Below are 26,081 nucleotides of genomic sequence, written 5' to 3'. Positions count from 1 at the left end.
CCTTGGTCATGTCACCTACTGGACTCAAACTGTGTTCAGAATGTACAATCAGTGGGCCTACACATTGCAAACCCTTTAGTTTGTCCATTTTCATCTCGTCGGGGTGGTGTCACCAGTGGTGTCATCATGAGGGGGTCACCAGCCCCTTGCGAGACCACGGATGAGGGACCACGAGATGGGCTGCACAAAGAACTTCCAATAGTGGCGAGAGGAGGGCAATGGAGCTGCTCCCCCAAACGCAGCTCGAGCCCAGACGCAGCTCGAGCCCAGCCCCGCTTCGCACCCCAGCCCGACCGACCCAGCCCTTAGAGCCAATCCTTATCCCGAAGTTACGGATCTTTTTTGCCAACTTCCCTTACCTACATTGTTATAACATGCCAGAAGCTGTTCACCTTGGAGACCTGCTGCGGATATGGGTACGGTCCGGCGTGAGATTTACACTCTCTCCCCAGGATTTTCAAGGGCCAGGGAGAGCTCATCGGACGACGTCGAAACAGCAATGCTTTCCAGGGCTTGGGCCCCTCTCTCGGGGCGAACCCATTCCAGGGCGCCCTGCCCTTCACAATGAAAAGAGAACTCTCCCCGGGGCTCCCTCCAGCTTCTCCGGGAATGGTCGCGTTACCGCACTGGACGCCTCGTGGCACCCGTCTCCGCCAGTCTGTGGACATTCTGAAAGTAGTTTGAGGTCAGTAGGTCACATGACCAAGGAGCTATTGACATTTAAAAGTCTGAAAAATTCATGTAAAATCATGTGAGATAAAAATTGACAAACTAAAGGGTGTGCAATATAGAAGGGTAGTCAGTGGACATTCTGAACCTTGTTTGAGTGAAGTGGGTCACATGACCAAGGAGCTATTGAAATTCGAATGTAAAAAAAGTTTGTACTTTGTTTACGCTCCCTAACTAATTCAACTAGGAATACAAAATGCTGCTCACATTTCCACATGCTTATATGCTTTGGAAAACGAATGAATGTCCAAATTGTGAAAATAAGACCTGTGCAATGTTGTGGACAATTTTTTCAACATCATGACACTTATTTGGAGTCTGTGGCTCAAGTGGTTTGAAAGCTATTGAGGTTCGAAAGCACAAATATCCGTCTAATAGCCCATTTGAAACTGTCTTTACCTCGGTCATTGACCGAATGCATATTCTGTACAAACCTAGCCTTCAAAATAAGAGTTGAGGGTGTATTGTGACGACAAAATCTTTATTATGTTCCAAGATGCATACTTGTGTTCTATCTAGATCATATAGCGAGTACGGAAGTCAACTGTCATTTATCAAGTCCCATAACACCTTGTGACACAGCAAAAATTCCAAAATCTTCTGAATTAATGGCAGACTGAAGTCCCCACATGGGAGAAAATATTCCAGAGGAATAAGGAATAACTTTGTAAAATGTAAGTATTACATTTATTTATTCACCAAATTATGTTAAAATGTTCAACAAATTACTATCATATGAATTTTGAATTCAAATGTTTAATCACTGTTGTTTATCAGCCCGCTAGCCGGGCTAAGTAGCTTGTCGGACACGATGTCTAGCTAGCACTACTAGTACAACTCCCTTCACAGAACAGCACAAACTGTCTCTAACCAGAATAAAAAAAGGAGTGGGAGGCCCCGGTGCACAACTGTGCAAAAGGACAAGTACATTAGAGTGCCTAGTTTGAGAAACAGACGCCTCACGAGTCCTCAACTGGCAGCTTCATTAAAAAGTACCCTCAAAACACCAGTCAATGTCAACAGTGAAGAGAAAACTCTGGGATGCTGGCCTTCTAGGCAGAGTTGCAAACAAAAAGCCATATCTCAGACTGGCCAATAAAAAGAAAATATTAAGATGGGGAAAAGAACACAGACACTGGACAGAGGAACTCTGCCTAGAAGGCCAGCATCCCGGACTCACCTCTTTACTTTTGATGTTGAGACTGGTGTTTTGCAGGTACTATTTAATCAATCTGCTAGTTGAGGACTTGTGAGGCATCTGTTTCTCAAACTAGACACTCTAATGTACTTGTCCTCTTGCTCAGTTATGCACTGGGGCCACCCACTCCTCTTTCTATTCTGGTTAGAGGCAGTTTGCGCTGTTCTGTGAAGGGAGTAGTACACAGCGTTGTACCAGATCTTCAGTTTCTTGGCAATTTCTCGCATGGAATAGCCTTCATTTCTCAGAACAAGAATAGACTGACGAGTTTCAGAAGAAAGTTCTTTGTTTCTGGAAATTTTGAGCCTGTAATCGAACCCGCAAATGCTGATGCTCCAGATATTCAACTAGTCTAAAGAAGGCCAGTTTTATTGCTTCTTTAATCAGGACAACAGTTTTCAGCTGTGCTAACATAATTGCAAAAGGGTTATCTAATGATCACTTAGCCTTTTAAAATGATAAACTTGGATTAGCTAACACAACGTGCCATTGGAACACAGGAGTGATGGTTGCTGATAATGGGCCTCTGTACGCCTATGTAGATATTCCATTAAAAATCTGCTGTTTCTAGCAACAATAGTCATTTACAACATGAATAATGTCTACACTGTATTTCTGATCAATTTTATATTAATGGACAAAAAATGTGCTTTTCTTTCAAAAACAAGGACATTTCTAAGTGACCCCAAACTTTTGAACGGTAGTGTATTGGTCATATTGGTCATGGCTCCTGAGTGGTGCAGTGGTCTAAGGCAGTGCAAGAGGCAACACTGCAGTCCCTGCTTCGAATCCAGGTTGTATCACATCTGGCCGGGATTGGGAGTCCCATAGGGCGGAGCACAATTGGCCCAGCATCATCTGGGTTTTGCCGGGGTAGCATTTTGCTACACTCGCATTAATATCTGCTAACCATGTGTATGTGACAAATAAAATTTGATTTGATTTGGGTAGGCCGTCATTGTAAATAAGAATTTGTTTTTAACTGACTTGCCTAGTTAAATAATAAAAATGAAAAATAAATATATTATATTTATTACAGAGCCTTTCCATAAGTTCACTCAAGTTCCTTCAACTGTCTCCTGACTGTGATTAGAGCGATGTTGATGTTGTGCTGTGATGCCAACAGATTCCAGATGGCCTTTGCCGATCGCCCATCATCTTCAACCATCAGTGAGTCGATAGCTAGAATAGTCTTGCTGGAAATTGTAATGAAAAGCACTATACAAAGTAAATAATGTATTTATTATGGTCTGACATGTCTGCAGAAATGGTGCAATTTTGTAATGTGTTTTGTTTGGTAAATTGTTTTGTATATAATATTTTACATTTGTGGTGCCACTTAATAAACACTGAATTATTTCAATCAATATTGTCAATATTTTTTCTATTATAATTAAAAGATTTTTTTATAATGGACGAAGGGTGGACAGGGATTTTTTTTAAATGAACCCCAAAAGGTTATTCGGGGAACCATTATAAGGGTTTTTTCGAATAACATTTTTCAAGGGTTCTTCGAAGAACTTATCGGGGTTCCCCCACAGTTTCAATTTGAAGAACCCCTAAAGGATACTTCAGGAACCTTTTCTTTTTAGAGCGTAGGGTACAGTGTAAATGTCAGTTGGCTTTTCATAGCCGAGCATTCAGAGGTCAAGACAGCAAGTGCGTGAGAGAGAGAGAGAGAGAGAGAGAGAGAGAGAGAGAGAGAGAGAGAGAGAGAGAGAGAGAAAGAATATCGAAACTCGTGTTAATGAGTTCCGAGAGCCAATCTGTTATCCAATGTTTCGTTTAATAGCCCGGCTACTGTGTGAAAATCGCCCCAACAAGCAATACCCTACCTGCTTGTGATCAATTATTTCAGCACCGTTCGCGCTGCTCTGAGACAAGCAAGGCTACTTCATATACATTTTAAAACAGTTTTTTTTATTTACCCTGCATTACAATCGCGCTGCTCTGAGACAAGCAAGGCTACTTCATATACATTTTAAAACAGTTTTTTTTATTTACCCTGCATTACAATAGTATAATCTATTGAATCTCTGAACGTAATTAGATCTACTACTGTACATTTGATGGATCTGCCAGTATTTCCATTTAGGGATTCCGGTAAAGAAATGTGTATGTAGAGGGGTAACTTTCTTCACCAGTTCTCTTACCATTTTGTGTCACACCCTGATCTGTTTCACCTGTCCTTGTGATTGTCTCCACCCCCTCCGGGTGCCGCTGATTTTCTCCAGTGTATTTATCCCTGTGTTTCCTGTCTCTCTGTGCCAGTTTGTCTTGTATGTTAGTCAAGTCAACCAGCGTGTTTTTCCCCTACTCCTTTCGCTATTCTTTTTTTGATAGTCTTCCCGGTTTGGACCCCTGCCTGACTCTGGACTACTTTCCCACCTGCCTGATCATCCTGCCTGCCCTGACCTTGATTCTGCCTGCCCTTCGGTACCTTTTGAACTCTGAACTGGTTTTTCCCCGTTAGACATGGCCGCATGGCGCACCCCCTTTCCCCATTAGGCATGGCCACATGGCACACCCCCTTTCCCCGTTAGACACGGCCGCATGGCGCACCCCCAATATCAAGGTGCACATGGGCCTATTTATATAATGAATATGAATTCGGAGGGCAGAAATGATTAAATATTAAAGCATTAGTGTAGAAAAGGCCCATGGAGTTGGTGGAATAATCCTTTAATTCATGGCGACTTACTCAGCTGGGCCAGGGGCGCTTTAATTAGGTCAGATGGCAATGACCGACAGATCTCATCCCCATAAAAGGAGGAAAACGCCATCGCCTGATCTCACTGCTTCCTTAACTCCGTCTTCTCCAGAAGCTCTGTGCGTCCATGAATCCACGTAAGTCCACCGACTCTGTTACCTTTCATCTGAACTATCTGTTGCGATCGGGAGAGTGGGCCATCAGTCATGTGAATTGTCAATGATCACGGCCCTACGGATCCTCATAGACCAATTATGTAATCGATATGGTTAATATAAAATTAATTACATGTACAAGTGAAGACAATTGAAAGAGTGAAATGAGAAACGTCATTGTTTGCTAACTGATCGACTTTGATATCAAACTAATGGGGATTATAGATTGAAGACATTCACTGTTTGTATTATTTCATTATTTATGATAAACAGTTACGAGCCTAAATGACTTAATGAACTGGATTGTTGAATTCCCTAATTATGTTAATAATGAATGATTGTTATGATTTGATCTTTGTGATTATGAATTTGATTGGATACGTGTTATTTTGTTTCCTTTGTTATGCAGCACAGACTACTCAGTAAATATACCACTTTATGGTTAAAGGAATTCCTGCCTCAGTCTCGTCCATTCCTCTGTCACCTGACACGTGACCACCTGTTCACCTTCACTGTCAGTCATCCTACCTGTCCAGCTACCCACACAGATTCCACTAATCTTTCAATTAGACCTCTCACTAAAGGCGTCAGTCATACAAAAGTTATACGCGTGGAATAGAGCCATAAGAATGTCAGTTTAATATGCAGTGCAGATCACCTCCTATTACCCTTCTCAGAGTTTTAAGAATTGTGTGTGTTCAATTATTTGTGACAATGTGGCATTTAAAGCATATTGAAATTAGAAGCAATAGGATTTGAAGCAATAGCCTACCCGTGTGGTCAACTATTTCAGCACCGTTTCACGCTGCTCTGAGACAAGCATGGAGACTGGTCTTGATAAATCAATGAGATTTTTATTTTCACTGAATCTCCGTTTGGGTGTTGGTTAGCCTACAATTAGGGTGTGGAAATGTTAGGATTATAGCCTACTCCCGACCGGTCACGTTGTACAGCGCCATATTTTCCTAAAGGAAACCCAGAGGGTTTCGTTTTTTATTATTCTTGGAATAGAAACACCATAATATGAATCAAATTAATTAAGCTACATTTCTTAATCAATCCCATATACAATGTTCTTACAAAAAAAGGTTTTAAATTCTCTAGTACAGCCAATATTAAAGACTGTCAAATGCTTCTCAAATATGCCCTCTGGTGGTCAAACTAGCACTAACTAAAATTAATGGCAACAATGGCTGACACTTAAATAATATGCCATAGAATTCTGCGGCAGCCCGCAAGGTGTGCTGCACTATGACGCAACTTTTCTAGTAAGAACCACTGTACAACCTAGCCTATGAATGAAAGTTTACAATGTTGGTGCACACAGGTCGAGACAAATTTGATATGACAGACCGTGACACATGGACAGACGGTGACATTCAATACTGCCTTGCAAAACTCTTGCCTGCATTGCGCTGATATAGGGTGTAATCATTAGTCCAACAGTTGCAAACGAGAGTTTCTGTTGAATATATTCAGGTATGTTTATCTCCGTTTTGTTCATTTTGTTTCCGATTAAGAAATGTTTTTCAACAGAATTGGTGGAATGAATACACCCCTGATCACTCGTAAACAATTTACTTTCATAGCAGCCACGTTGTATTCCTTCTCGAATGTATGTGTTCTCCTCCTCTCTCCTCTTCCCTTCGCTTGTGGACTTCAATGCACAGCACATCAGCTGTATGTGACCAGGTGAAAAAACCTTTCCAAGCCAAACCACTACACACAGCCTACATCGTTGTCATCATATTAGCTCAATAACGTCATAGTCAGCATAGCTAATAGAACTAACAAGTTAGTTAACCCGCTACAATCAAGCAGTAACGTTACAGTGTACAGTCAGTAAGCAGTTACACCGGCAGGCCCCGGTGGCAATAAATGAGTGATACCAAAAGCTTACCTTGACTTGGAAGAGTTCCAGTGTTGTGTTGGAAAGTCATAGCCAGCTAGCTAACATAGCATCCCTCTGTTTGAGCAGGGTGTTTCAGTAGGCTAAACTAGCTAGCTGCATTTGCTAGCTACAATAAGCAACGCTTCGAACACACCGACAGCGTCATTGCATTTTAGTACAGCAGAATTACATTCATTTCCAATGAAACGATGTGTTTGCCTTGCAGCATGCGTTGCAGTGCGTTCGGTGTGGCGCAAAAGTTGGATTTATTGAACATGTGCGTCAAACTGTATGCGTAGACGGCCTGACAGAAATGGTAGCAGAAGGTGAATGTTGAACTTTTGTTGCATTCATATCCAGATGATGCTGCGTACTATGTTGCGCAGTGACGCAGTTGGTGTATTCGAAGCGTACTCTTGCTTCTCATTCATTTTGGAAGAAATAAATTTGTTCAGAACTGTTCAACTATTGTCTTTCTCTTTGAGTCAACTACTCACAACATTTTATTCACTGCAGTGCTAGCTAGCTGTAGATTATACTTTCAGCACTAGATTAATTCTCTGATCCTTTGATTTGGTTGACATGTTAGTTCATGCTATAAATGCTCTAATAGGCTGGAGGATGTCCAGAAGTTGTCATAATTACTGTAAGTGTATGGAAGGGGGTGAGAACCATGAGCCTCTAAGTTCTTAAGTTTTGTATTGAAGTCAATGTACCCAAAGGAGGACGGAAGCTAGCTGTCCTCCGGCTACCCCATGGTGCTACCCTACAGAGTGCTGTTTATTTAATTGTTTTACCTTTGTTTAAATAGGTAAGTCAAATAAGAACATATTCTTATTTACAATGACAGCCTACCCCAGCCATATCCTAACCCAGTCGACGCTGGGCCAATTGTGCGCCGCCCTACGAGACTTCCAATCATGGCCGGTTGTGATTGGAAGTCTCGTAGGGCGGCGCACAACAGGGTCTGTAGTGACGCCTCTAACACTGAGATGCATTGCCTTAGACTGCTGCGCCACTGTAGACCTTTGCAAAATAGTGTATTTTAATCAATTATTTGGTGACATGATTATATTTAGTATAGTTTTATCTAAGAAGGATAACATTTTACAATTAAAATGTTTATGAAATTCACTGAGGAGGATGGTCCTCCCCCTCCACTGCATGCTACTAGCCTCTGCTATGAATATGCATAGCCATCTCGAGACATAATGTCAGAGTCTAGGTGATGTGGGTAAGGCGGAGTCAGGCGCAGGACACAGAGATGCGAATAATAGTAACTTTACTCAAAAATAATCTTCCAACAAGGAGAACAAATCCAGAATCACATAAACGAGACAACTGACAACAATAAACATGCAAAAACCATGATGGCTCCAGAGGGTTAAATAGCGAAATAATTCAAACGTAATGGGAACCAGGTGTGAACAATACAGACAAAACAAATGGAAAAATAAATGTAGATCGGTGGAGACTAGAAAGCCGGTGACATCGAATGCCGCCCGAACAAGGAGAGGCACCAACTTCGGCGGAAGTCGTGACACATAAAGTGTTTTTCTTAAAGTTGCCAGGATGTCATGTGTCCTACTTTTTTTTTAACCTTAATTTAACTAGGCAAGTAATTTAAGAACACATTCTTATTTACAATGACGGCCTATACCGGTCAAACCCGGACAACGCTGGGCCAATTGTGCGCAGCCCTATGGGACTCCCAGTTGTGATATATATATATATATATATATATATATATATATATATATATATTCACTGCTCAAAAAAATAAAGGGAACACTTAAACAACACAATGTAACTCCAAGTCAATCACACTTCTGTGAAATCAAACTGTCCACTTAGGAAGCCACACTGATTGACAATACATTTCACATGCTGTTGTGCAAATGGAATAGACAAAAGGTGTAAATTATAGGCAATTAGCAAGACACCCCCAATAAAGGAGTGGTTCTGCAGGTGGTGACCACAGACCACTTCTCAGTTCTTATGCTTCCTGGCTGATGTTGTGGTCACTTTTGAATGCTGGCGGTGCTTTCACTCTAGTGGTAGCATGAGACGGAGTCTACAACTCACATAAGTGGCTCAGGTAGTGCAGCTCATCCAGGATGGCACATCAATGCGAGCTGTGGCAAGAAGGTTTGCTGTGTCTGTCAGCGTAGTGTCCAGAGCATGGAGGCGCTACCAGGAGACAGGCCAGTACATCAGGAGACGTGGAGGAGGCCGTAGGAGGGCAACAACCCAGCAGCAGGACCGCTACCTCCGCCTTTGTGCAAGGAGGAGCAGGAGGAGTACTGCCAGAGCCCTGCAAAATGACCTCCAGCAGGCCACAAATGTGCATGTGTCTGCTCAAACGGTCAGAAACAGACTCCATGAGGGTGGTATGAGGGCCCGACGTCCACAGGTGGGGGTTGTGCTTACAGCCCAACACCGTGCAGGATGTTTGGCATTTGCCAGAGAACACCAAGATTGGCAAATTCGCCACTGGCGCCCTGTGCTCTTCACAGATGAAAGCAGGTTCACACGCACATGTGACAGACGTGACAGAGTCTGGAGACGCCGTGGAGAACGTTCTGCTGCCTGCAACATCCTCCAGCATGACCGGTTTGGCGGTGGGTCAGTCATGGTGTGGGGTAGCATTTCTTTGGGGGGCCGCACAGCCCTCCATGTGCTCGCCAGAGGTAGCCTGACTGCCATTAGGTACCGAGATGAGATCCTCAGACCCCTTGTGAGACCATGTGCTGGTGCGGTTGGCCCTGGGTTCCTCCTAATGTAAGACAATGCTGGACCTCATGTGGCTGGAGTGTGTCAGCAGTTCCTGCAAGAGGAAGGCATTGATGCTATGGACTGGCCCGCCCGTTCCCCAGACCTGAATCCAATTGAGCACATCTGGGACATCATGTCTCGCTCCATCCACCAACGGCACGTTGCACCACAGACTGTCCAGGAGTTGGCGGATGCTTTAGTCCAGGTCTGGGAGGAGATCCCTCAGGAGACCATCCGCCACCTCATCAGGAGCATGCCCAGGCGTTGTAGGGAGGTCATACAGGCACGTGGAGGCCACACACACTACTGGGCCTCATTTTGACTTGTTTTAAGGACATTACATCAAAGTTGGATCAGCCTGTAGTGTGGTTTTCCACTTTAATTTTGAGTGTGACTCCAAATCCAAATCCATAAATTTGATTTCCATTGATAATTTTTGTGATTTTGTTGTCAGCACATTCAACTCCGTAAAGAAAAAAGTATTTAATAAGAATATTTCATTCATTCAGATCTAGGATGTGTTATTTTAGTGTTCCCTATATTTTTTTTGAGCAGTGTGTATATATATATAACATTTATTTTATTCTTCACATGTAAAAAAAAAAAAGTACATTTATATTTTCCAACGGGCTATACCTTTGGGTGAGGTTTTTTTCTCGCCTAAGCAGCCTCGTTCCACTGCAAAAAATAAAATCATCTAGTCTTCAGCGAAATAACAACAAAATGTCAAATACAGGTAGCCTAGTCAAATAATTATCATCCAATCACATTAACTGTTACACTCTCGCGGGAAACCTTTACTCTACCATACCCTTGTCTGTACATTATGCCCTGAATCTATCCTACCACGCCCAGAAATCTGCTCCTTTTATTCTGTCCCCAACGCACTAGACGACCAGTTTTGATAGCCTTCAGCCGTACCCTCATCCCACTCCTCCTCTCTTCCTCGGGTGATGTGGAGGTTAACACAGGCCCTGTGTGTCCCCAGGCGCTCTCATTTATTGACTTCTGTAACGATAAAAGCCTTGGTTTCATGCATGTTAACATCAGAAGCCTCCTCCCTAAATTTGTTTTACTCACTGCTTTAGCACACTCCGCCAACCCTGAAGTCCTTGTCGTGTCTGAATCCTGGCTTAGGAAGGCCACCAAAAATCTGAGATTTCCATCCCCAACTATAACATTTTCCATCAAGATAGAACTGCCAAAGGGGAAGGAGTTGCAATCTACTGCAGCGATAGCCTGCAAAGTTCTGTCATACTTTCCATGTCTATGCCCAAACAGTTCGAGATTCTAATAAAAAAAAAAAAATATCTCCAGAAATAAGTCTCTCACTGTTGCCGCCTGTTATAGACCCCGCTCAGCTCCCAGCTGTGCCCTGGACACCATATGTGAATTGATCGTCCCCCATCTATCTTCAGAGTTCGTTCTGTTAGGTGACCTAAACTGGGATATGCTTAACACCCCGGCAGTCCTACAATCTAAGCTAGATGCCCTCAATCTCACACAAATGAACAAGGAACCCACCAGGTACAATCCTAAATCCATAAACATGGGCACGCTCATAGATATTATCCTGACCAACTTGCCCTCCAAATACACCTCTGCTGTTTTCAATCAAGATCTCAGCGATCACTGCCTCATTGCCTGCATCCGCTATGGGTCCGAGGTCAAACGACCACCCCTCTTCACTGTCAAACGCTCCCTAAAAAACTTCTGCGAGCAGGCCTTTCAAATCGAACTGGCCTGGGTTTCCTGGAAGGATATTGACCTCATCCCATCAGTAGAGGATGCCTGGTCATTCTTTAAAAGTAAATAAGCATGCCCCATTCAAAAAATGTAGAACTAAGAACAGATATAGCTCTTGGTTCACTCCAGACCTGACTGCCCTCGAGCAGCACAAAAACATCCTGTGGCGGACTGCACTAGCATCAAATAGTCCCCGCGATATGCAACTTTTCAGAGAAGTCAGGAACCAATACACAGTCAGTCAGGAAAGCTAAGGCTGGCTTCTTCAAACGGAAATTTGCATCCTGTAGCTCCAACTCCAAAAAGTTTTGGGACACTGTAAAGTCCATGGAGAATAAGAGCACCTCCTCCCAGCTGCCCACTGCACTGAGGCTAGGTAACACTGGCACCACAGATAAATCCACGATAATCGAGAATTTCAATAAGCATTTCTCTATGGCTGGCCATGCTTTCCTCCTGGCTACCCTGGCCAACAGCTCTACACCCCCCGCATCTACTTGCCCAAGCCTCCCCAGCATCTCCTTCACCCATATCCAGATAGCAGATGTTCTGAAAGTGATGCCAAACCTGGACCCGTACAATTCAGCTGGGCTAGACAATCTGGACCCTCTCTTTCTAAAATGATCCGCCGCCATTGTTGCAACCCCTATTACTAGTCTGTTCAACATCTCTTTCGTATAGTCCGAGATCACTAAAGATTGGAAAGCTGATGCGGTCATCCCCCTCTTCAAAGGGGGTGACACTAGACCCAAACAGTTACAGACCTATATCCATCCTGCACTGCCTTTCTAAAGTCTTCGAAAGCCAAGTTAATAAACAGATCACTGACTATTTTCGAAACCCACCGTACCTTCTCCGCTGTGCAATCCAGTGTCCGAGCTGGTCACGGGTGCACCTCAGCCACGCTCAAGGTCCTAAACGATATCATAACTGCCATTGATAAGACAGTACTGTGTAGCAGTCTTCATCGACCTGGCCAAGGCTTTCGACTCTGTCAATCACAGTATTCTTATCGGCAGACTCAACAGCCTTGGTTTTTCAAATGACTCAAATGCCTCGCCTGGTTAACCAACTACTTCTCAGAGTTCAGTGTGTCAAATCGGAGGGCCTGTTGTCCGGACCTCTGGCAGTCTCTATGGGGGTACCACAGGGTTCAATTCTCGGGCCGACTCTTCTCTGTATATATCAACGATGTCGCTCCTCCCAGATCCACCTCTACGCAGACGACACCATTCTGTATACATCTGGCCCTTTGGAGACTGTGTTAAACAAACCTCCAAACGAGCTTCAATGCCATACAACACTCCTTCTGTGGCCTTCAACTGCTTTTAAATGCTAGTAAAACTAAGTGCATGCTCTTCAACCGATTGCTGCCCGCACCCTCCCGCCTGACTCGCATCACAACTCTGGACGGTTCTGACTTAGAATATGTGGACAACTACAAATACCTAGGTGTCTGGTTAGACTGTAAACTCTCCTTCCAGACTCACATTAAACATCTCCAATCCAAAATTCCATTTAGAATCGGCTTCCTATTTCACAACAAAGCCTCCTTCACTCACGCCGCAAAACATACCCTCATAAAACTGACTATCCTACCGATCCTCGACTTCGGTGATGTCATTTGTAAAATAGCCTCAAACACTCTACTAAGCAAACTGGAAGCAGTCTGGAAGCAGTCTATCACAGTGCCATCCGTTTTGTCACCAAAGCCCCATATACCACCCACCACTGCGACCTGTATGCTCTCGTCGGCTGGCCCTCGCTACATATTCGTCGCCAGACCCACTGGCTCCAGGTCGTCTATAAGTCTTTGCTATGTAAAGCTTCGTCTTCTCAGCTCACTGGTCACGATAACAACACCCACCCGTAACACGCGCTCCAGCAGGTATATCTCACTGGTCATCCCCAAAGCCAACACCTCCTCTGGCTGCCTTTCTTTCCAGTTCTCTGCTGCCAATGACTGGAATGAATTGTAAAAATCGCTGAAGTTGGAGACTTATTTCCCTCACTAACTTTAAACATCAGCTATCTGAGCAGCTAACCGATCCCTGCAGCTGTACATAGCCCATCTGTAAATAGCCCATCCAATCTACCTACCTCATCCCCATATTGTTTTTATTTGTACTTTTCTTCTCTTTTCCACACCAGTATTTCTACTTGCACATCATCATCTGCACATCTATCACTCCAGTGTTCATTTGCTGAATTGTAATTACTTTGCTACTACCTCACCCCATTTGCACACAGTGTATATAGACATATTTTTGTTTTCTATTGTGTTATTGACTGTACGCTTGTTTATTCCATGTGTAACTCTGTGTCGCACTGCTTTGCTTTATCTTGGCCAGGTCGTAGTTGTAAATGAGAACTTGTTCTCAACTGGCCTACCTGGTTAAATAAATAAAGGTGAAATAAATCAAATAAACTCTTGTGCAGACATTTAGAAACTAAACATGACAATTTGAAAAATTAGCCACAGGAGTTTTTTGAGCGAGAAAAGAGATGACTTTCGAGTAGTAAGAGATGTATAAAAGCAACAGATACCATTAATAAGAAGGGGCTAAAAGCGTCCTATATGGTGAGCTACCGAGTGGCTAGGACAGGCAAGCCCCATACTATTGTGGAGGACTTAATTATTCCTGCTGCCGCGGATATGGCTGGGACAATGCTGGGGGAAAAGGCCAAACAATGCCTTCATCAAACAACACTATTTCACGATGCATCAGTGACATGGCAGGAGATGTTTTGAAACAATTACTGCTTCGCATACAAGCCAGGGAATTCTGTGTTACAGCTGGATGAATCAACAGACGTGGCGGGCCTGGCACAGCTCCAGAGTTTCTTGCTTTGACAAATCGCGCTGTTAAGACACTGATGCCCTTTGCAACCACGTACCTACGTGAGAGTGGATTCTCGGCCCTCACTAGCTTGAAAACTAAATACAGGCACAGACTGTGTGTGGAAAATGATTTAAGATTGAAACTCTCTCCAATACAACCCAACATTGCAGAGTTATGTGCATCCTTTCAAGCATACCCTTCTCATTAACCTGTGGTGAGTTATTCACAATTTGATGAACAAATAAGGTTTTATATGTAAGATGGCTAAATCAAGAGCAAAATTATTGATTATTATTTGTGCCCTGGAGCTCTTTTTCACTTCCCAGGGGCCGGGTTTTGACAAACTCACTTTCATTCTTATGTTTAATAAATGTATCGTATAGTGTTTGTGTGGCAGGCTTCAATGATGGCAAAAAACTAAATTTGAGAGTACGCTGACCCTGGTGCTAGAGGGGGTACGCAGCTGGAGGTTGAATGTTTGAAGGGGTACGGGACTATAAAAGTTTGGGAACTGATTTACATAAATAAACTCATTGCTTGTTGGGCGAAACAACGAAATAACGCCGCCTGCTGGAGGGAGACAGATTTTCCGAGTTGTGCCTTTCCTTTCCCCTCTGGTTTAAATTATACCAGTATGGCTGTGCATGGCGGACCTTCTTCCGGGTGCAGCTCATAGTATTTTTCGCCTACAGCTGTTTTACCATTAGATTCAACAAGCTAACGGATTACTAAACTATCAGCACAGTATACTCACACCACTGATAACGATTACTTTACACTAACTAGCTACAGATCTCAATTTGAACGACCTCTTTGAGAACCGGTAGCTTGTTACCTCTTGACTTTAGCCAGCTAGCTAACGCTTGTTAACGTTAGCCATAATGGTCGTCTGGTGGATGAGACCGGGTGGAAGGCTATGAAATCCAGCTCCCAGTCGGGATAGCTTTGGAGGGAAGCCAGGTAGGCTACCGTGTGTTTCCATACTAGTTATATTTGGTTGATTTATTATTGTGGTTCATTTCAAAATACATGCCAGAGCAGCTAACTAGCGAATATTCTGTCATGTTAACCTAACGTCAGGTAGCTGACTGGTTTGGCCATAATTATCCGCGCATGCGCCGATGGTCGGCCATAGTAGCTAGTTGGTTATTGAAATACAGCAAATAACGTTATGTAGCTTTTATTACTCTACTAGCCAACTGTCCAAGCATCCATGTTAAAAATAAAGTAGCCAAATGGTTATCAATGAAGGAGCTCGGCTAACGTTAGCTGTTCCATTTGTTTGGGTGATGTTTTGTTGACAGGATGCTGCAGGGACTGTACGGAAGTCTGGATCGGGACAAGCCGCTGATCCGGCTTCCTTTCACGGACTTTGCCGTTGGGACTGTCTTGCTGGCTCTAACCGGTCTAATAGCCTGCATCGTCATTTCTCTGATGTTCCATTTCGATGAGTCTACCTATACCCACTGTCAGGTGAGTAGTTCACCTCACTCTCGGTCTGTGTCTTTCTGTCTGTCTTGTCTCTCTCTCTGTCCATTGACACTTCCTCTCAAGGTTTTTGACTAGGGAGGTTTTCCTATTTGTTTTTGTTAGTCCATTGTTGTTATTGTCCCAAAATGTATTAAATGTCAGCATTCAAGATATTTAACTTTAAAAATACATAAATATAGCTGGCTGGCTGTATTTTGAAAGTTAAATATCTTGGATGCTGACATGTTGTTATTGTCCCAAAATGTATTACAATGGACTAATGAAACAAATACCAAAATATACTTTTTGGGTGGAATTTTCTTTTAAATAAGGGCCTATGTTGCACTTTGATAAATGCAGTATTAGCTCAGCTATATGCAGAATGTTCTACACTACACATGCTACACTACTGGTAATACTGACAATGTGTGTATCGCCTAAATAAATACAGCATTGTAGAACGTGCTACACTACATATACAAATAACACTCCATTGACTGACCTCTCCTCATGCTGCACCTCCTCTCCACCAGGTGCCCAACTACCTACCCTCCATCAGTGCGTCTATCAGTCTGGTCCCTGAGCGCTATATATGGAGGTTCTGTATCGGCCTGCACTCGGCCCCTCGTTTCCTGGTGGCTGCGGCCTACTTCAGCTTCTACCGCGGACGGTTTGCTAAGAGCTTCCCTGACATGGCCCTTAGCGTCCTGGCTCTCATAGCTGCTCTGGCTGAGAACGTAGGCCTGCTGTTACTCACCTATGTGTCCTCTACTGAGACCTACAGTGAGTACCGGTAGATGTGCACAAGCATGCATCAAACATACACACACATATGCACACACACACACTGCTTCGCATTCCAAGTTCGGACATGGGCTAATGCATCGTACACATGCATTCATACACCCTGCATTAATGTCCACTTCATTTTAGCGTAAGTGACAGATGTGTGTTATGTGCTGGTGTTTTAGAGTTACATTCACTGCTGGGTTTGTGTTCGGCAGGTGTTCACAAGAACGGTTTTATCACGTTCGCCGCCTGCTCTCTTCTGCACATGCTCATTACCTGCAGACTGTGGCAGGTGATTAAGAAGTTCAGTCTCAACCCTGAGGTAGAGTACACGCCCTCATTCCCTCACCTTACCGTGCGTGTGCCTGCGTGCATGTTTCTTATTTGTGCTGTGTGCCTTCGTATTGCCATGCCTCTTCAGTCCTTGAGTACTAGTGTAATCCTCGTTGTGTTATCCCACTTTTTAAGACTCGTCATAAATGTCTCAATATCCTACTAAAAAAGCTACTGTTCATTCTGTTCATCCTGTACTTGGAACAGGACCCCTTTTTAAAAATGTTATATGGGATTTTCAGATTTTATTGAACAGATAGTGAAAGAGGATGACAGTGGGGTAAGATATATATTCCATTGTAATTTTCGGTCATTGATCTACAAAAAAAGACCATGTCAAAGTGAAAAGAAATGTACCGGTAGTCTATTTTTAATTCCTTTGTAAACATTTGGAAAAACAATTTCATTGTTTGTCTGTTTCAAAATAGTAAATGTAGTAAATAAAAATGTTATATGGGATTTTCAGATTTTATTGAACAGATAGTGAAAGAGGATGACAGTGGGGTATATATATATATATATGAGAGAGGTTGTATGAAAGGGGAGTAGGCTGGACTCAAACCTATGCCATTACTGTAGACGTGTGCCAGAGGCTGGGTCATTACTGCTACAGCAGCCATGCCAGAGAACAGGACCCTTTCTCACCACCCCATGACAGTGTTGAGCTACTGTTACCAGGGACCCTATTAATAAAGAGTCTAGGATCAGTTATGCCTTTTGATCATAATATAATTGGACAGAGAGACCTGATCCTAGATTAGCATTGCTGCTTTGAGATGCTTTTTGAATACCAGAGAGCTCATTATGGCCCTGGCTCATTATGGACACACACTAATCTCTGATAGCCTTTCAACACACATTGAGCCACAGTTTCAACACCAGCAAACAGGTGTGGAAATTAATTTATATCCACACACAGAACTATGATGGTGTCACCCGAGGTGTACAGTTGAAGTCGGAAGTTTACATACACAGCCAAATACATTTAAACTCAGTCTTTCACAATTCCTGACATTTAATCCTAGTAAAAATTCCCTGTCTTAGGTCAGTTCAGATCACCACTTTATTTTAAGAATGTGAAATGTCAGAATAATAGTAGAGATTTATTTCAGCTTTTCTTTCATCACATTCCCAGTGGGTCTGAAGTTTACATACACTCAATTTGTATTTGGTAGCATTGCCTTTAAATTGTTTCACTTGGGTCAAATGTTTCGGGCAGCCATCCACAAGCTTCCCACAATAAGTTGGGTGAATTTTGGCCCATTCCTCCTGACAGAGCTGGTGTAACTGAGTCAGGTTTGTAGGCCTTGCTCACACATGCTTTTTCAGTTCTGCCCACACATTTTCTATAGGATTGAGGTCAGGGCTTTGTGATGGCCACTCCAATACCTTGACTTTCTTGTCCTTAAGCCCTTTTGCCACAACTTTGGAAGTATGCTTGGGGTCATTGCCCATTTGGAAGACCCAGTTGCGACCAAGCTTTAACTTCCTGACAGATGTCTTGAGATGTTGCTTCAATATATCCACATTTTCTTACCTCATGATGCCATCTATTTTGTGAAGTGCACCAGTCCCTCCTGCAGAAAAGCACCCCCACAACATGATGCTGCCACCCCCGTGCTTCAAGGTTGGGATGGTGATCTTCGGCTTGCAAGCCTCCCCCTTTTTCCTCCAAACATAATGATGGTCATTATGGCCAAACGGTTCTATTTTTGTTTCATCAGAGCAGAGAAAATTTCTCCAAAAAGTACGATCTTTATCCCCATGTGCAGTTGCAAACTGTAGTCTGGCTTTTTATGGAGGTTTTGGAGCAGTGGCTTCTTCCTTGCTGAGTGGCCTTTCAGTTGTGTCGATATAGGTCTCGTTTTACTGTGGATATAGATACTTTTGTACCTGTTTCCTCCAGCATCTTCACAAGGTTATTTTCTGTTCTGGGATTGATTTGCACTTTTCGCACCCAAGTACGTTCATCTCTAGGAGACAGAAGGTGTCTCCTTCCTGTGCGGTATGATGACTGCGTGGTCCCATGGTGTTTAAACTTGCGTACTATTGTTTGTACAGATGAATGTGGTACCTCCAGGCGTTTGGAAATTGCTCCCAAGGACGAACCAGACTTGTGGAGGTCTACATTTTTTTTCTGAGGTCTTGGCTGATTTCTTTTGATTTTACCATGATGTCAAGCAAAGAGGCACTGAGTTTGAAGGTAGGCCTTGAAATACATTTACAGGTACACCTCCAATTGACTCAGGCTAATTGACATGTTATCAGAAGCTTCTAAAGCCATGATGTCATTTTCTGGAATTTTCCAAGTTGTTTAAAGGCAGTGAACTTAGTGCATGTAAACTTCTGACCCACTGGAATTGTGATACAATGAATTATAAGTGACATAATCTGTCTGTAAACAATTGTTGGAAAAATGACTTGTGTCATGCACAAAGTAGATGTCCTAACCGACTTGCCAAAACTATAGTTTGTTAACCAGACATTTGTGGAGTGGTTGAAAAACGAGTTCTAATGACTCCAACCTAAGTGTATGTAAACTTCCGACTTCAACTGTATGTGTTTGAGTCCACAGCTTATGTATTGTTAGTGTGTGGCTTGGTCTGTTCAAAGCAGGGGAAGTGGGTTACACACACTGGGACCAACCCAACTACCCTCACCAGTCTGAGGCACTCAACTCACTGTTGCAACACCACCTGTTCTAGTTACATTTTAACCGCTCTGTTTGTCTCCATCTCTTTCTTCCTCTCTCTGTCTCAATCTCTCTTTCTGTTTGTCGGTGGCTCTCTTTCTGTCTCTCCCAGGAGATCACGTCGTTTCGTTGGAAGGTGCGTCTCTTTCTCTTCAATGTCAGCTTTTGTTTGGTCGCCGCCTACTTTTTCAGACGCCACAACAAGTACTGCGAACCCATAAGTGAGTTTTTGGCATCCTTATTGGAACCCTATTCCCTATATAGTGTACTACTTTTGAACAGATCCCCACCCATTCTTTTTTATTATGCCCTTCTTTCCTCTGCTCAGTCAATCAGGTCCTGAAAATGTCATGTTTTGTAATATACATCACCCTGTAGTAGAGGAAGTTTGAGTAGAAGTTGTCTGTGTTTAGGGCTTTGTTTCTCCATTTCCCTCATATCTTTGTCAACCCCGTCTTTACCAGTAATGATAACACCAATACTACAGTTTGAGACCTCTGCTCCTTTCACCTCCACCCCAGCTGGTTTCTCGCTCCTGTCTCTTCTAGTGTACACATTCTCTCTACTCTTTTGTAACATGCTATGTATATCACATGTATGAATGTACACTACATTATTAAAAGGATGTGGACACCCGCTCGTCTAACATCTCATTCCAAAATCATGGGCATTAATATAGAGTTGGTCCCCTTTGCTGCTATAACAGCCTCCACTATTCTGGGAAGGCTTTCCACTAGATGTTGTAACATTGTTGTGGGGACTTGCTTCCATTCAGCCACGAGAGCATTAGTGAGGACTGGCCGTGATGTTGGGCGATTAGGCCTGGCTCCAGCCAACGCTTGGCGTTGCGCATGGTGATCTTAGCCTTGTGTGCGGCTGCTCAGCCATGGAAACCAAGAACAGTTCTTGTGCTGACGTTGCTTCCAGAGGCAGTTTGGAACTCGGTAGTGAGTGTTGCAACCGAAGACGGAATATATTTCCGCGCTTCAGCAATCGGCGGTCCCATTCTGTGAGCTTGTGTGTCCTACCACTTCGCGGCTGAGCCGTTGTTGCTCCTAGACGTTTCCACTTCACACTATCAGCACTTTCAGTTGACTGGGGCAGCTCTAGCAGGGCAGAAATTTGATGAACTGACTTGTTGGAAAGGTGGCATCCTATGACGGTGCCACATTGAAAGTCACTGAGCTCTTCAGTAAGGCCATTCTACTGCCAATGTTTGTCTTTGGGGATTGCATGACTGTATGCTCAATTTTTGTACACCTGTCAGCAACGGGTGTGGCTGAAATAGCCAAATCCACTATGTAGGGGTGTCCACATACTTTTGTATATATAGTGTATCTCTCTCCTTCACTGAGACAAGTGACTGATAACTGACTGATGTCTCATCTCATTTACTCCCTCCCTCTCTTTCTCCCTCCCTCCCTCTCCAGTCTACACTCTGTTCGCGCTATGTGAGTACCTGGTGGTGCTCTCCAACATGGCCTTCCACATGACGGCATTCTGGGACTTTGGAAACAAGGAAGTGATGGTCACCACTCCAGCAGAGGACAAACGCTATTGAAGACTGAGCGCGACGGAGGACACACCGCTACTCTTGTTAGTTTTTACCTTGTTCTTTAGAACCTGACGGACAACTATAAAAGCACACAGCAAGTTTATTCACCCAAAGGGTCAGACAGCTGAACAGACAAAAACATATTCACACAAGTACTGGTAAATAACCCTTTCTCTTATGCTGAGCCCTCTACTTACACATCTGAACAGCCAACACACCTCTTTTGCGATACAGAAGATTAGTGATATCTGTTCTTCCTCACTTCATCTGACCTGACCTCTTGCCCAAATTCCTCACTCCTTCCCAACTCACGGCTGTCCTTGTACCAGACTGTGACCCTTCTCCTTTCCATAGGATACCTGATGTTTAACAATAACATGTTCTGACGGAATGTAAACGTTCTGCATTCCCCTCTCTCCCTCAGTAACATGAATAAGGATATTTCATATTTTATTAAGTTTATAACCCATCAGTTCCCCCTTTGAACATTAATTCCATACTGTTCAACATTATATAAACTTGGAAATGACTTATAAATAAACAAACAATGATAATGAAACATGACCAAAAAATAAAACATGATTACCATTCACAGTTGATTATTATGTTTACAAATCCAAGACTTATGGCCTCTGTATAATCACACTTTTGACTTTCCCCATTTCAGCTTCTGGTTCCTAAGAGAGTGATAGAACAAGACTTGAAAAGCAAAAAGAAACACAAGACATAACAGTATTAATGTGTTAAGCTGTGCATAATTATATATGCAAAGACAAAACCAAAGTTTGATAACATGACAATTCCCACTCTCTCTTTGCCTGACTATGCTTTCAGGATACTTTTCGCCTGGGTTCCACAAAAATGAAGGCCCTAAAAAAAACTCATGCTTTCACCCAGTCTTCCCCGACCAAAGGCTCCAAGAAGTGTTCCCAAGCCATGTCCTTTTCACTTTGTTCCCCATCTCCTTCTTCCTCCATAGCCACTCAATATACACATGCGGTGGCTTTAACCAACTTTACCTCATCTTGAGGTAACTCAACACTGTATATATGTTTCACATCAATGCCCTCAGAAGATGATATACCAACAGTGCTACCAAGGTAACCCCTGCTACTACTAACACTGCTCTCAGAAGATGATATCCCAACAGTGCTACCAAGGTAACCCCTGCTACTACTAACACTGCCCTCAGAAGATGATATCCCAACAGTGCTACCAAGGTAACCCCTGCTACTACTAACACTGCTCTCAGAAGATGATATCCCAACAGTGCTACCAAGGTAGCCCCTGCTACTACTAACACTGCCCTCAGAAGATGATATCCCAACAGTGCTACCTAGGTAACCCCTGCTACTACTAACACTGCCCTCAGAAGATGATATCCCAACAGTGCTACCAAGGTAACCCCTGCTACTACTAACACTGCCCTCAGAAGATGATATCCCAACAGTGCTACCAAGGTAACCCCTGCTACTACTAACACTGCCCTCAGAAGATGATATCCCAACAGTGTTACCAAGGTAACCCCTGCTACTACTAACACTGCCCTCAGAAGATGATATCCCAACAGTGTTACCAAGGTAACCCCTGCTACTACTAACACTGCCCTCAGAAGATGATATCCCAACAGTGTTACCTAGGTAACCCCTGCTACTACTAACACTGCCCTCAGAAGATGATATCCCAACAATGTTACCAAGGTAACCCCTGCTACTACTAACACTGCCCTCAGAAGATATCCCAACAGTGTTACCAAGGTAACCCCTGCTACTACTAACACTGCTCTCAGAAGATGATATCCCAACAGTGCTACCAAGGTAACCCCTGCTACTACTAACACTGCCCTCAGAAGATGATATCCCAACAGTGCTACCTAGGTAACCCCTGCTACTACTAACACTGCCCTCAGAAGATGATATCCCAACAGTGCTACCAAGGTAACCCCTGCTACTACTAACACTGCCCTCAGAAGATGATATCCCAACAGTGCTACCAAGGTAACCCCTGCTACTACTAACACTGCCCTCAGAAGATGATATCCCAACAGTGTTACCAAGGTAACCCCTGCTACTACTAACACTGCCCTCAGAAGATGATATCCCAACAGTGCTACCAAGGTAACCCCTGCTACTACTAACACTGCCCTCAGAAGATGATATCCCAACAGTGTTACCAAGGTAACCCCTGCTACTACTAACACTGCCCTCGGAAGATGATATCCCAACAGTGCTACAGCGACTTCTGTGAGAATAGCTATGGAATCTGTCTCCTATTATCTTCACAGTTTACTGATAGGTCTACAACTGAACCTTATAGATGCTCCCTACCTATCCCAACTCATATCCGGTTCCCTATCCACCAACATCCCCAATGACCTCCTGTGTTCTGCTACAGTCAGTACCTGTGGATAATACTTCCCTGTGCTCAAGTTAGGTACACAATGGTGTTGGTAGACCCTATTGCTACTCATTAGACCCTATGATCACTCGGCTACACATGCCTCTCCCTAATGTCAATATGCCTTGTCTATTGCTGTTTTGGTTAGTGATTATTGTCTTATTTGACTGTAGCCCTGCCCAATATGCCTTAGATAGCCCTTTTGTCTCACCCCCCACACATGCGGTGACCTCACCTGGCTTATCTGGTGCCTCTAGAGACAAAACCTCTCATCGTCACTCAATGCCTAGGTTTACCTCCACTGTACTCACATCCTACCATTCCATTGTCTGTACGTTATGCCTTGAATCTTCCACGCCCAGAAATCTGCTCTTTTTACGCTCTGTTCCGAACGCACTTCTTATAGCCTTTAGCCGTACCCTTATCCTACTCCTCCTCTGTTCCTCTGGTGATGTAGAGGTTAACCCAGGCCCTGCAGCCTCCAGCACCAATCCCATTTCCCAGGCGTTCTCATTTGTTGACTTCTGTAACCGTAAAGCCTTGGTTTCATGCATGTTAACATCAGAAGCCTCCTCCCTAACTTTGTTTTATTCACTGCTTTAGCACACTCTGCCAACCCTGATGTCCTAGCCGTGTCTGAATCCTGGCTTAGGAAGGCCACTAAAAATCCTTACATTTTCATCCACAACTACAACATTTTCCGACAAGATAGAACTGCCAAAGGGGGCGGGGTTGCAATCTACTGCAGAGAGAGCCTGCAGAGTTCTGTCATACTATCCAGGTCTGTGACCAAACAATTCGAGCTTCTACTTTTAAAAATCCACCTTTCCAGAAACAAGTCTCTCACCGTTGCCGCTTGTTATAGACCCCTTTCAGCCCCCAGCTGTGCCCTGGACACCATATGTGAATTGATTGCCCCCCCCCCCCATCTATCTTCAGAGTTCGTAATGTTTAGGATACCTAAACTGGGATATGCTTAACACCCCGGCCGTCCTACAATCTAAGCTAGATGCCCTCAATCTCACACAAATTATCAAGGAACCTACCAGGTACAACATGGGCACCCTCATAGATATCATCCTGATCAACTTGCCCTCTAAATACACCTCTGCTGTCTTCAACCAGGATCTCAGCAATCACTGCCTCATTGCCTGCGTCCGTAATGGTCAAACGACCACCCCTCATCACTGTCAAACGCTCCCTAAAACACTTCAGCGAGCAGGCCTTTCTAATCGACCTGGCCCGGAAATCCTGGAAGGATATTGACCTCATCCCGTCAGTAGAGGCAGCCTGGTTGCTCTTTTAAAGTGCCTTCCTCACTATCCTAAATAAGCACGCCCCATTCAAAAAATGTAGAACTAAGAAAATATATAGCCCTTGGTTCACTCCAGACTTGACTGCCCTTGACCAGCACAAAAACATCCTGTGGCATTCTGCATTAGCATCGAATAGCCCCCGCGATATGCATCTTTTCAGGGAAGTCAGGAACCAATATACTCAGTCAGTTAGGAAAGCTAAGGCTAGCTTTTTCAAACAGAAATGTATGTCCTGTAACAATAATTCCAAAAAGTTCTGGGACACTGTAAAGTCCATGGAGAGTAAGAGCCCCTCCCAGCTGCCCACTGCACTGAGGCTAGGAAACACTGTCACCACCAATAAATCTGCAATAATCGATCATTTCCACGGCTGGCCATGTTTTCCACCTGGCTACCCCTACCCTGGCCAACAGCTCTGCACCCCCTGCAGCAACATGCCTAAGCCCCCCTGCTTCTCCTTCACCCAAATCCAGACAGCTGATGTTCTGAAAGAGCTGCAAATCTGGATCTCTACAAATCAGCTGGGCTAGACAATCTGGACCCTCTCTTTCTAAAATTATCCGCCACAATTGTTGCAACCCCTTTTACTAGCCTGTTCAACCTCTTTCGTATCGTCTGAGATCCCCAAAGATTGGAAAGCTGCTGCGGTCATCCCCCTCTTCAAAAGGGGTGACACTCTAGAACCAAACTGTTACAGACCTATATCCATCCTACCCTGCCTTTCTAAAATCTTTGAATGCCAAGTTAACAAACAGATCACAAACCATTGTGAATCCCACCGTACCTTCTCCACTATGCAATCTGGTTTCCGAGCTGGTCATGGGTGCATCTCAGCCACACTCAAGGTCCTAAATGATATCATAACCGCCATCGATAAAAGACATTACTGCGCAGCCGTATTCATCGACCTGGCCAAGGCTTTTGACTCTGTCGAAAGAATCACCACATTCTTATCGGCAGACTCGAGCCTTGGTTTCACAAATGACTGCCTCGCCTGGTTCACCAACTACTTCTCAGAGTTCAGTGTGTCAAACCGGAGGGCCTGTTGTCCGGACCTCTGGCAGTCTCTATGGGGGTGCCACAGGGTTCAATTCTCAGGCCTCAGACTCTTTTCTCTGTATATATCAATGCTGTTGCTCTTGCTGCTGGTGATTTTCAGATCCACCTCTACGCAGACAACACCATTCTGTATACATCTGACCCTTCTTTTGAGACTGTTAACAAACCTCCAAACGAGCTTCAATGCCATACAACCCTCCTTCCGTGGCCTCCAACTGCTTTTAAATGCTAGTAAAACTAAGTGCATGCTCTTCAACCGATTTGCTGCCCGCACCCGCCCGCACGGCTAGCATCACTACTCTGGACGGTTCTGACTTAGAATATGTGGACAACTACAAATACCTAGGTGTCTGGTTAGACTGTAAACTCTCCTTCCAGACTCACATTAAACATCTCCAATCCAAAATGAAATCTAGAATCGGC

The 26,081-nt window shown here is 43.9% G+C and overlaps 1 protein-coding gene across 1 annotated transcript; it reads left to right on the top strand.

The window, feature by feature from the left end:
- The first annotated feature begins 14,645 nt into the window (after positions 1-14,645).
- Positions 14,646-21,478, top strand: pgap2 (post-GPI attachment to proteins 2). Its single transcript, XM_039006020.1, has 6 exons — positions 14,646-15,007; positions 15,352-15,520; positions 16,051-16,300; positions 16,522-16,628; positions 19,444-19,552; positions 20,762-21,478. The coding sequence occupies exons 2-6, from the start codon at positions 15,353-15,355 to the stop codon at positions 20,890-20,892; spliced, it is 765 nt and encodes a 254-aa protein (XP_038861948.1). The 5' UTR covers positions 14,646-15,007; position 15,352; the 3' UTR covers positions 20,893-21,478.
- Positions 21,479-26,081: the final 4,603 nt, after the last annotated feature.

The sequence above is a fragment of the Salvelinus namaycush genome, chromosome 12 (genome assembly GCF_016432855.1).
Source record: "Salvelinus namaycush isolate Seneca chromosome 12, SaNama_1.0, whole genome shotgun sequence".
Taxonomy (NCBI): domain Eukaryota; kingdom Metazoa; phylum Chordata; class Actinopteri; order Salmoniformes; family Salmonidae; genus Salvelinus; species Salvelinus namaycush.
Note: the sequence above shows the minus strand (reverse complement) of the source record. Positions and strands in the feature narration are given on the sequence as shown.